Here is a 12,647-nt window from a genome sequence, read left to right as displayed (position 1 = left end):
TATTAATAATAATATTAATATTAATATTAATATTAATATTAATATTAATATTAATATTAATATTAATATTAATATTAATAATACAGGTTTTATTTTGAAATTATGCTAATATTTTTTGTATTTTAATATTGTTTTATGTTTTTATGTCTTTTTAGTTCTTATGGTGTTTCTGAGTGAAAGATGATCAAAAGGAATTTGCACAAAAAAAACAGAGACAAAATGGAACAAAAATCCGACACATTGGTACACTCTACCATTGCTTGGCTGGGTTTTCTGAATATCCCATGATGGTCCTCTCCTCACCCTGTGTCTTCATGCTGTCCTCACTTTTTTAATTTTGGGCTTCACTTTACTTCAGCAGGAATCCTGATCTGGGTTACAGTGATTCAGCTGAAAACACAAATCTAGATTTTCTTTGTGGTGACATCAACTTTATGTCAAGCTTCTGAAGCCCTTGCTGCCGAGACTTTCTTTCTATTTATGTGCTGGCATGAGTACATGTCATCCACTGTCAGAGTATCAGTTAACACCTTTCAGCGACTGACACGCATACATGTAATTTCCAACCAGGAGCATGTTTTTAAAGAAATGATCTCCCTCCAAATTTGTCGGCATTTAAAAGTGGCTATCTCTTAACATCTTGTAAACAAAACTGATGTCAGCTCCAGTGCCAGTTTGCCAGTCTCAGCATGAAAATAACAGGTAAGGCTCAGACTGTCTGCTCTGTGTCTCCTATTCATGACTTTTCTCCCCATCCTCTCTTATCCTGTATCCTGTTGATCCAGTCTGCTCTTCTTTCTTCCTGATTCTGCTGATGTCTGCAGTTTATTTCTGTTAAAATTGAGTTTTTTCTTCCTGTAAATATGACGAGTTTGCCTGAGGGCAGAATGTCACTAAAACCATTTGCCTTTTTGTTGGTTTATAAGCACATCTGTAGAATGGATTCTAGGAAGGGACGATGCACAATATGAGTGCGTCTATATAATAAAATTCCATTTAACCCTTATAGGTCTCTTTTTGTCCTTTTAGATAATGTTTTCCCTCAATTTCTGACCACCAGTCTGGTTGTTTTTCCATATTTCCATGATTTTTTGTAAGAAAGTGTTCTCTAAATTCTAATTAAATGTTTTTAAAGGTCAGCAATGACCTCTTTGACAGGTGATGAATTAGTGATGTGATGCGAATGAAAAGAGCTGACTCCTGTTTGAACCTTCTGCTCAGCGGGCAATGGCCAAGACTTTACTTTGATGGATACAGAGCATGGCCAACCTCATGCAAGGACAGACTTGGGTGTGTGTGTGTGTGTGTGTGTGTGTGTGTGTGTGTGTGGGGGGGGGGGGGGGGGGGGGGGGGGGGGGGGGCGTGTGTGTGTGTGCACTATTAAAATGAATCCTCAAACAACTTCTGTCTTTATTGTGATTCTCTTCAGCTACTCTAAGCAGTGGCTAAAGTTATGTCCCAATCCAACTCCTTTATCCAAATCCATTTTCTTTTGTTGAGAGACCTCCAGCCGACACTGCATTCAGTTGCACCAATAATCTGGATTATTTTCCCTGCAAAACATTTAGCTAATGGAAATTATGACAGCATTAAACTTTAGGAATCTACCAGAAACATTGGCTGCTGATCAGAATAGTTCATTTAGAGTCCTTGATGTAACTGCAAGTAAATCAATTCTCCTCCACAAGCCACACTTGTTCACCACTGCAGGTATATGCTGTCAACCCTATTTGTGTATATATTAAATAAGTAGTAAATTCTGGTTAACCATATATAACATATAATTTTTTTAGGCTGTAAAAACTCAGGGTGGGATTCGATTAAAAAATAATCTAATTAATTAGGGGCTATGAATCCCTGTCCAAAACTGAACAGACCTAAAGTTAAAGTGCTATTTTATGTGCTTTAACTAGCAACTCCAGTTGTTCTCTAATTAAGCGTCTACAACACATTACAGTACTTTTAACTTTTAAATGTTTTCGTCCAGTCTCTTCATTAATGAGGATAATATCTGACAGTAAGCCAGAGAGGGATCAGCCACCAGCAGCTTTGAGTCTGGACATGGAACAGAGGTGAACCTGTCCTGCATGGAGCTGGGACTGATGCACCGAGGCTGTTGAGTGTTTGGGTCGGGGTCAGAGCCTGAGTCAGCGCCTTGTGTGCTTCAAGCCAGTCTCCAAAAGTCTCCAATATCACCAGAAAAAGTTTTGTCACCAGATGCTTTGTTGAAATAAAATCGCTAAAGAGATCTGAAAACCCGCTAAATATGGCCCCGAGCTCTGACATCTGCATCGCTGTTGTCGCTGTACCGGAACTCCTGACAAACGTTCCACGGTGTTTGGAACGCAAACAGTGATTAAATGAGTTCATTCTTTCAACACAATAATTTTTTTGTAATTAATTAATCGTAATTAACGCTTTAAATTCCCACCTCTATTAAAAACACACTTTTGTTCTGATTAACTGTAGTTTGTGTGACTAACAACCATTATTTTGTACGGCTGGGTTTAAAAAGTCGATTTATGGATTTTAATCCATTCAATGGAAAAAAATACAATGTCGATCCATAAAACCCGGAGATCGATTTTTTTAATGTCCTTTCCAGTAACGTGACTTACTTACCATGGCTCGGTGAGATCTTAGCATATACAACTGGTTTTCTGTGTTGCCTCCGTCCAAAATCATCTTCTCTTGCTGAAATTACATCATGTTCAGATGTTTTCATTCACCAGTGTGGGTTACATTCATCTATCAAGTCTTGCAGCATATTACTGCTCACATTAGCAGCAAATGCTAATACCGCAGGCACTCATATTAGCAGCAAATGCTAAAAAGCCCGGCACGTTCTACAACAGGAAGTGATGTCACCATGCACATTTGTACTTTGAAATAATTCCGAGATGGTCATTTAAATTCACATTTCCTCTAAAACAGGTTTACATTTCATCTTTCTTTAATAAGTAAACAGTCTGATGTATTTATCTGATTTACGTGACGGCATGTCATAGCTGCTCTCTGTGTCCACAGCAGTGTGCACACGCACACAGATGTTACACTGATAGCATCATGTTGTCATGGCAACATACACAGCTGAACAGGCTAAATTTACCATCACTGAAGGAATTTTTCGTATCATGGGTTTAAATGAATCCAGTGTTCTTTGTAAAATCAACACGTTATCTCACATCTGAACTTTAAGAATATTTAGAGCGACTCCACTGAATGAAACAGTTTCTTCGGGACATTTAAAAAGTTTCACTTTTTTCTGTCTTGTGGGTTTTTTTTTATTTTATTTTTTTCTTCCATTACAGCATTACTGACTCTGAATCTGGGGAAACACTGTATTGTTCTGGTATTTAAAAAATGCACGTAGATGTATCAGATCAGATTATTACAGTAATCTGATTACTCCCAAATAACTGATTTTGATAGTCACGTAAAAAGACCGTTTTATAAAATGAGTTATCTGAGAATGTCTTTAATATTCAAGAAAAATAGGTGGTCTTACATAATTTGTTGTAAATGAACTGATATCAAAATAATCTGCTGTGAATTTAATCGAATCAGTTCATAATTATTAGTGACGACACCCAGCCCAATTATTTTGTCATATATTGTAGCAAATAATAGGGAATCCTTGAATAGTCCAGGAAATTTCCTTCGATGCCAGTGATCAGTATAAAAACAGTGAAGAGTGGCTGCCAGAGAAACAGAGACAAAGGAGCTGAAGATAAAGATTGTTACATACTTCGCAAGAATCGAGAACTTTGTTCTTGTTCTCGAGGCCACAAGAACAAGAAAAAAGTTTGTGTTGGTCTGGTCAATTCATACTTCAAAAGAAGCTTCTTCCTTGATGAGGAAGGGGTCTGTATCTTGTCGATCCAGTCTGTGTTTTTTTGAGCAATGAACAGCTGACCTTTTTTACGTCTGAAAGAATTTTGGCCACTGACAGCCACCGTCCATTCACAACCGTGTATGGCATTTGAAGCCATTGCTATGCTGTTCTTTACCAATAGATGTTAGTAATTCTTACCCACTGTACCTTTAAGCAGATCAAACCACCTGAGCAACATAATGCAGTAACAACTGCTCACTAGGTGGCGATATTTCCTGAAACGACCACTCAACAATAAGAAAGAAAAAGAATATCCGGCTCATTCATTGGCAAGGACCAAAATGGCTGTTAACCACAGGTAAACAATGGAGCATTGTTTTTATTTGAGTGTTTAAAGCTAAGACTGCACGGTGGTGTGGTGGTTAGCATTGCTGGTTTGTGCCTCAGCTGGAAGGGTTCTAGCCGAGGCGCCCACCTTCCACAGACATGCATGTCTAGGTTACTTGGCTACTAAATTCCCTACAACTGAGCGTGAGTTGTTTGTCTCTCTGTGTTGGCCCTATGATGAGCTGATGACTTGTCCAAGGTGTACCTGATAATTGCTGGGATAAGCTCCAGCTTCTCTGCGACCCTGAATTGGAGAATGAATGTTTAGACCTAATACCAGAATCTATCCACTATGAACAGCAGGAGAGGCAGTAAGATATCCACCATGTTGTTCTCCTTCTCTCTTTGGTTCACTGGATGGGTCATTTGCTTTTATACTGCAAGCAAACTGGAGTTCACAATATCATCAGATATTATGAAACATAACCCTCCGGTTTTCTCTTCTTTGGTCCACACCTGAGTGCAAATGCATGTTCACACTGCTCCAAATGAACCATACTATCTTTGGAAGTGGACCAAACTGCGACAGTATGAATGTGACCTTATTATTCGTGTATATAAGTATGTTTAGCTTACTACAAAGAAAAGTCGCAATAACCTTAAAAAAAAAGTTCAAATACAGAATTTCTTTGCCAAGATCTTCACATGAAACACTTTCAGGGCTGCTCAAGACTGCAGAAATGTATTGTTGCTCCATTGTGTACTTGCAGTCGTTTTTTAATCCTGGCCAATCAATGAGCCGGATTTTCAAATATGAAAACTCACTTCTTCATCCTTTTCCAGCTCTAGCCCCATCTCCTTCAGTTTTTCTTCAAACTCCTCCCTCCTCAGAGCTTTGTGGTCCTCGTGGCTGTTGATTGGTTCTCCCAGAGAGCCCATTTCCACATCAGCTCCTGGCGGTGATTGTGATGAAGATGAATCTGTGACCCTTTGAGCTCGATGGACTTGGATATGTTCAGCTTGGCTGTGGGAAGCGTGGCGTAGGCTGCGGGTGAAAGCGTTTTCAGCCAGACGATGGACCGCCTGTCGACTGGAGCGGCCTCCACCCGGCTTCTTCACAGGGTAGGTGAGAACATAGTCGACACGCCGCTGGCCGTCCTGGAAGAACAGTCCATGATGGCACAGAGTGTTTTCCTCTGGAGTTAGAGCCTTCAGCAGCTGTACAAACACACATGGAGACAGATAGTGAGGATTAAGGAGTCAGGATCACATTGGAAGCTCTTTTTTCCTTTTTTTCTTTTTTTTTTTTTCCTTTTCTGCTTAGCCAGCAAAAAAAAATCTATGTAAATTCAGCATTATGAAGGTTGGCTAAGTTTAGGATAATTAAAAGACTATTAATTTTCCCAAAAAGGAGAAAACCAGAGGATAGCATTCCCAATTCCTGGAATTAGTAAAGTAGTCTTGGGAATTACTGAAGTAGTCCTAAGAATGAGTGAGTTAGTCCTAGGAATGAGTAAAGTAGTCCTAGGAATTAATAGAGAATAAAGTAGTCCTGAGTAAAGTCATCTTAGTGTAACCGGGCGGAACGAACGTAACCGGAAGGAGCCGGAAGGAATAGGCGGCGTACTTCCGGGTCGGCGAACGGCGCACACACCGGCTTGTTTGACGGCGGCTATAAAAAGACAGCTAGGACGCCACGGTAGTAGGTTCTTGGCATAGTCATCCGCATCTGGTTGTGTCGTGCACCCCTGGCTCGGTAGGTGGACGATTTTAAGTGTGTTATAATTTGTGTACAAAACAGCATGCTGAGTTGCCTTCTCTCCTGCCGGTGTAGGCACCGTTTCAGGGTCCAGGTGACTCATTGCCACACGAGTGGAACGCCCTGCAGAGATAGAAGGTATGGCGTCTCAGCCGTGTGTTTTATCATGTTTTATTGTTGTGAATAATGGTTCCTTTTCTTCTCTTTTATAAAGACGGGTGTATCACAGGAGGGCTTAGGGTTATTCCTGCCTCCTGTCTCTTGCTGAAAAGGTAACTGTGTGTGTGTGGCAAGCTTGGTGTGGCACCTGGAGCTTTTATTAATTGTTTGATTTTGTTTGTTTTGTAGGTGCCAACATCCTCGCATTGCCGTTTTGTTCTGGGTCTTTTATTATTAGTTCTTTTAAAGTTATTTTTATGGATTAATTGTTGTTTCTATTATTTGCCGTCCTTTTACTAATACATATCCGTTGTTGTGTTCCCCTCAGGATACTGATTTTAGCTGCTACCAGCGGTTGGCGTGGAGGCCCCGCAGTGGCGCCAACAGACAGGATTGGGAGTGGTGTGAGGTGGCCCAGCACTGCTTCGTTTGTATTGGTTTTTACCTTCTTTTTGATTATACATAGGTTGCTGTGGTTTTTCTTAAGCTTAATTTATTTGGTTTTAACTGCATGTTGTGTGTTAACGAAGCAGCTTGGGCCCGCACAGTAGTCCCCCTCCACTGTGATAGCCCTACCTGACTGTTGCTGCAGCCAGTAGAGTGGTGCCTCCTCCCCTGCTGCTGTAGGTCAGGGTTGTACCTTGCTTGTATGTGTTTCTTTGTATTGTAATAAACTTTGTGATCCTGAGGGGACCAGTTGCCTCAGCCCATCCTTCTTTACTCAAACAGGATCCCACATCAGTGACTTAAGTGCTCTCGCTACAGAGGGAGAGAGAGAGAGCCATTGTTCTCCCGGTCTGGTTGGACCCCCTTTAAATAGCATTAGCAGAAGAGCTGCAGAGCACGCTCGGTCACAATCTGGCGTTGTCGGCAGGATTTCCCGTTTGGAGTGTTTTAAGGGGGCTGGCAACAATCGGAGTATTGGTGGAGGCAAATTTTTTTTTGAGATAATTTATTGTGGAACAAAACGGCAGTGCAGGATTAACGGATCTCTGGGACGAAGGGTGACGACTGACGACCTCTAGGGGGTACGACCCTCCCTCCCCCTGGTGTCACCCGCCCACCTGCCTCCTACCTACGGCCATGGAGGACGATGTTCAGCAGCTGAGAGACTTGGTTCAGGCGCTGCGTACGGAGAATGAACAGCTAAAGCAAACACAGGCCCCATCGAGCGCAGCAGCTAGTAATGCTGGCCCGAGTGGGGTAACTAACTCTGTGAGACATGATGGCCCTCCTGGAGTGCAGAGGGTGCTGTACCTTCCTCGTGAGAGGAGATGTCCGATCTTTAGGGGATCATCTGGGATCCCGGTGGAGGATTGGATAGAGGAGGTGGAGGCTTCCCTCAGAGCTCGCCACTTGGAACCAGTTGATCAGGCATATTTTATATATGATCATCTGGAGGGCGAGGCTAAGGAGGAAATCCGGTATAGGCCTAGGGCTGAGCGGGAGGATCCGGAGGCCATCTTTGCTGCACTCCGAGACTTGTACGGCTGCGCACAGTCCTATGTGGCTTTACAACAGGGTTTCTTCTCTAGGAGACAGCACCCAGGGGAATCCTTCCAAGAATTTTCACATGCTTTGTACTGCCTTATGGAGAGAATTAAGCGTAGTGCTTCGGGTAGGACCATTGACGCGCCGGTTCTATTGAGAGATCAGTTTGTGGAGCATGTGCTGGACCCGGGTTTACGCAGAGAGTTGAAAAAAATGGTACGGCAGAACCCGGGGTCCAGCCTTTTGGACGTCAGAGCGGAGGCTATCCGCTGGGAAAGTGAGGGGCGATTCGAGGCTCCGAGGGGTGGTGGTCATCCCACCCCTTCGGTTAGTACAATACGGTCATGGAGCACCGAGGGCCCCCCACGAATAGACAAGAAGGATGATGTCTCTGAGTTAAGGGAACTGTTGGTGAGACAGCAGGAACAGATCAACCAGCTGACACAGAGCATGCTTGCCCTGCAGGTGGCCTCTGGGCCCCCCCGTCGACAGAAAAAGATCAGCACTATGATATGTAGGCGTTGCCAAGGGCGTGGCCATTATGCCCGAGACTGTGAGAATGACCTTGTCAGACCCCAGGTACTGCAGCCTGAGACACTACGCCGTCAAGGGGTTGTTGCAGGTATTCAGGAAATGAGGGGACTGGTCCCTCCCGACTGTCCCAGTCGAATGCCGAGAGGAGAGGAGACCAATTCAGCCATGACTGCTGCGTCGGGGCCCAGTTTGGTGGCCCCTTGTCCACAGGTAATTGTCCAGTTAGGAGACGTCACGGCTAACTGTTTGCTAGACACAGGGTCGATGGTTACTACGGTAACGGAAAGTTTTTTTTCTAAGCATTTTCAGTCTGTTCCTAGACCCTGCCGTTGGTTACAATTACGGGCAGCTAACGGACTTGAAATACCCTATTTAGGGTACGTGGAGTTGGACGTGAAGGTCTTGGGGAGGGTGGTTCCGCGCCGAGGCATTTTGGTCGTAAAGGACCCGCCGGGGCCAGGGGTTCCGGAGACGCCGGGGGTACTAGGAATGAACGTGATCAGGGAGTGCTATCAGGAATTGTTTAGCCAGCATGGTCCTGATTTGTTTGATCTCCCAGCGGTTAAGCAAGCTCCCTTGTGGCAACAGGCTTTGCAACAATGCCATTTTGTCCAGTCGGACCCCCGAGGTCCCCACTTTGGCCCAGCGCGTGTGAGGGGAAAGCGGCCGGTGGTTATCCCCGGGGGCACGGTAACGTGGGTTACGGCGACATGCTCCTCGGTGTTTAATGAGCAGGCAGCTTCGGTGCTAATCGAACCACTCGGACCGGACCAGTCCTTGCCTGCGGGAATATTAATATCGCCAGCGATGGTAACGGTGGACAAAGGTGTGATACGGCTGCCGGTAGTGAATGTGGGCGAGGTAGATGTGACCCTACAACCCCGTTCTATATTGGGGACCGTAAGCACCGCGGAAATTGTTAGTTTACCAACAGAGATTTCCTGGGTGGAACAACAAGGAAATAGCCTTACGGCTACGGTTTCTGCACAGGAGGTCAGAACTGGGGTTGTGGAAGGACAGATTAGTACGTTGGATTTAACGGCACTCTCGTCACAAGATCAAGAAAAGGTTAGGACACAGCTGTTAAACCGTGCGGCGGTCTTTGCTACATCCGACCTTGATTTAGGGTGCACTAACCTGTTGGCGCATGATATCCCCCTTCTTGACGAGGCGCCGATCAGACAGCGCTATAGGCGGATCCCCCCATCTGATTATGACGAGGTGAGGGCGCACATACGCAAGCTTTTGGACAGTCAGGTGATTCGGGAGAGCTGTAGCCCTTATGCTTCCCCTGTGGTACTGGTTCGAAAAAAAGACGGCAGCCTGAGGCTGTGCGTCGATTATCGGTTATTAAATGGTAAGACCCGCAGGGATAGTTTCCCATTGCCAAGGATTGAGGAGTCCTTGGATGCTTTGTCTGGGGCAAAGTGGTTCTCAACGATCGATCTGGCTAGTGGGTACCATCAGGTCCCCGTGTCCGAACAAGACAAAATGAAAACGGCCTTTTGTACTCCTTTCGGCCTGTTCGAGTTCCAGAGAATGCCGTTTGGGTTATGCAACGCACCGAGTACATTTCAGCGACTGATGGAGAGGATGTTTGGCGACCAACATTGTCGCTCCTTGTTACTGTACCTTGATGATATAATAGTGTTTTCCTCAACTGTAGAGGAACACCTGGATCGTCTGGATTTGGTGTTGAGTCGTTTTCAGGAGCAGGGCCTGAAGGCCAAGTTGGAGAAGTGCCGTTTTTTTTCAGACACAGGTACAGTACTTGGGCCATGTTGTTTCGGCAGACGGGGTTTCCACTGACCCCAGGAAGGTGGCCGCGGTGGCGGAGTGGAAGGTCCCGACCAGCGTGGCAGAATTGAGATCCTTCTTGGGGTTCGCCAGCTATTATCGGCGATTCGTGGAAGGGTTCGCCATGTTGGCGGCCCCCTTACACAGGTTGGTCGCGGCAAAGACCGACAAAAAGCGGCCCCGCAGTAGTTTACTGGGGGATGGCTGGTGCCCGCAATGTGACCAGAGTTTTCAGGAACTAAAGAGGAGGCTGGTCTCTGCCCCGGTGTTAGCTTATGCTAATTTTAAGTTGCCTTTCATCTTAGAGGTGGATGCCAGTCACGTGGGTCTGGGAGCCGTCCTGTCACAGGAACAGGAAGGAAAAACGCGTCCTATTGCCTATGCGAGCCGGAGTCTCCTTCCAGCTGAGAAGAACTATAGCTCCATGAAGTTGGAGTTCCTGGCTATGAAATGGGCAATGACGCAGAAATTTCGCGAGTACCTCTTGGGCCAGAAGTGCGTGGTTTGGACGGATAACAACCCACTTAGCCATGTGAACACTGCTAAGTTGGGAGCAACTGAGCAGCGGTGGGTAGCAGAACTTGCGGTGTTTGATTATGTCATCAGGTATCGCCCGGGACGCACCAACCGTAATGCGGACGCTCTGTCCAGGCAGCAGACGCCCTTCCTGGAGGCTGCAGCAGTGCCGGAGCGCCTAGGGACGATGATACCAGAAATGGTAAGAGTTGCAGTTTCCAGTCAACTGATAGCCATTCAACATACGGTGTCTTTTGTCCCAGAGAGGTCCTCCGAGGACCTGGTTGCCCTGCAAGGAGCAGATGGTTCCATCAGAGTGGTTCTGGACTATCTGCAGCAGAAACGAGCTCCAGGCCCGTTAGAGAGACAGGAGCTCACGCCGGATGTGTTGGGGCTGTTGCGACAGTGGGACCGGTTGAGCGTAAGGAAGGGGTTGCTGCACCGAAGCTATAGTCGACCTGATGGTGGCGATTGCGTTCACCAGTTGGTGCTCCCGGAGAGCCTGAGAGAAGAGGTATTCCAACAGCTTCACACGTATCATGGACACCAGGGCATTGAGCGCACCACGGAATTAATCCGCCAGAGGTGCTATTGGCCTGGGATGGGGCAACAGATCAAGGACTGGTGTCAGCGGTGTGAGCGGTGTGTTTTGGCAAGGGACACCGGGCCACAGTTGAGGGCCCCTATGGGGCACTTACTGGCGGCCAGACCGAATGACATTCTGGCAGTAGATTTCACATTAATGGAACCAGCTAGGGACGGTAGGGAAAATGTGTTGGTACTGACCGATGTGTTCTCAAAGTTTACTCTGGCCTTTCCTACAAGGGACCAACGGGCGCCCATAGTGGCTGACATCCTGGTTAAAGAGTGGTTCTATAAATACGGAATACCAGCTAGACTGCATTCTGACCAGGGCCGGAACTTTGAGGGGGAGATAATCCGCCAATTGTGCGCCATGTACGGCGTGCAGAAATCCAGGACTACCCCGTACCATCCCCAGGGTAACGGCCAGTGCGAACGGTTTAACCGGACGATGCACGACCTCCTTCGCACCCTGCCCCCCGAGCAAAAACTCTCGTGGCCGGAACATCTCCCGCAGCTGCTCTTTAGTTACAATACAACACCCCACCAGACTACAGGATACTCCCCTTACTCATTGATGTTTGGCCGTGAGCCGCAGTTGCCGGTCGATTTCCTATTAGGACGGGTTGAGGAGCCAGTGAGAGGAGAGGTGTGTACGTGGGTATATGACCATCAGAAGAGACTGCAGGCAGCGATAGAGAATGCTAGGGATAGAATGAAACGAGTGGCTATGCTGCGTAAGGAGCGAGCCGATAAGCGAAGTGAGGATGGTGTTTTACCGGTGGGGACGAAGGTGTATCTTCGAGATAAGTCACACCGTGGGCGGAACAAAATACAGGATGTATGGGCCCCCGATGTTTGGGAAGTGGTCACCTCGCCTGATCAAGGGGGTCAGGTTTATGGAGTTGCTCCGGTGCATCGGCTGACAGAAGTACGATATGTACACCGCACCATGGTAAAACCCGTGCCGGTCATAACCCATCCCGCTTCCCTAAGAGAGGTGGAGAATCCCCCAGTGGGACCTGACGCAGAAGATGGGGTATGGGTAGCCGTTGAGCAGATGCCACCCCCTGACCGGGGATTGGTGCCCACAGAGGGGGGCGAGGCCGCTGGGGGGGTAGCAGTGACAGCATCACCGCTAGAGGAGTCGGCAAGAGGCTTCCAACCCCAGGCCGCCCTAAGGAGATCTGCCAGATCGACCGCTGGGAGACATTGTAATCCCCATCGGTTGCCGATTTCGGCAAGTGGGGGTGGGACGGGGGCTGCAGCCCTTTCAGTTGCCGGGATGACTAATTCGGCAATAGCATGGTTCAGGCCTTGGATGTAAAGAATTGTCGGGTCGCCAATTCAACAGCTGGGGGGTGGATGTAACCGGGCGGAACGAACGTAACCGGAAGGAGCCGGAAGGAATAGGCGGCGTACTTCCGGGTCGGCGAACGGCGCACACACCGGCTTGTTTGACGGCGGCTATAAAAAGACAGCTAGGACGCCACGGTAGTAGGTTCTTGGCATAGTCATCCGCATCTGGTTGCGTCGTGCACCCCTGGCTCGGTAGGTGGACGATTTTAAGTGTGTTATAATTTGTGTACAAAACAGCATGCTGAGTTGCCTTCTCTCCTGCCGGTGTAGGCACCGTTTCAGGGTCCA

At 46.9% G+C, this 12,647-nt stretch overlaps 1 protein-coding gene and 1 long non-coding RNA gene across 3 annotated transcripts in view; one reads left to right on the top strand and one right to left on the bottom strand.

Annotated features, from left to right (window-relative positions):
• The window catches only part of LOC121647403 (anoctamin-1-like), a 70,887-nt gene that overhangs the window by 47,549 nt on the left and 10,691 nt on the right, over window positions 1-12,647 (bottom strand). For both annotated transcript variants that reach the window (XM_041996781.1, XM_041996782.1), the window contains exon 2: window positions 4,988-5,380. In XM_041996781.1, the coding sequence (XP_041852715.1) occupies window positions 4,988-5,380 (393 nt within the window). The remainder of the gene's footprint in view (window positions 1-4,987; window positions 5,381-12,647) is intronic.
• On the top strand, window positions 5,902-6,602 carry LOC121647406. The gene is made up of 3 exons (XR_006011840.1): window positions 5,902-5,918; window positions 5,997-6,059; window positions 6,136-6,602. It is a non-coding gene; the product is annotated as an uncharacterized LOC121647406 (long non-coding RNA).

This window comes from Melanotaenia boesemani, chromosome 10, assembly GCF_017639745.1.
Source record: "Melanotaenia boesemani isolate fMelBoe1 chromosome 10, fMelBoe1.pri, whole genome shotgun sequence".
Lineage (NCBI taxonomy): Eukaryota > Metazoa > Chordata > Actinopteri > Atheriniformes > Melanotaeniidae > Melanotaenia > Melanotaenia boesemani.
The sequence above is the reverse complement of the archived record's forward strand: the minus strand, read 5'-3'. Positions and strand labels throughout refer to the sequence as shown.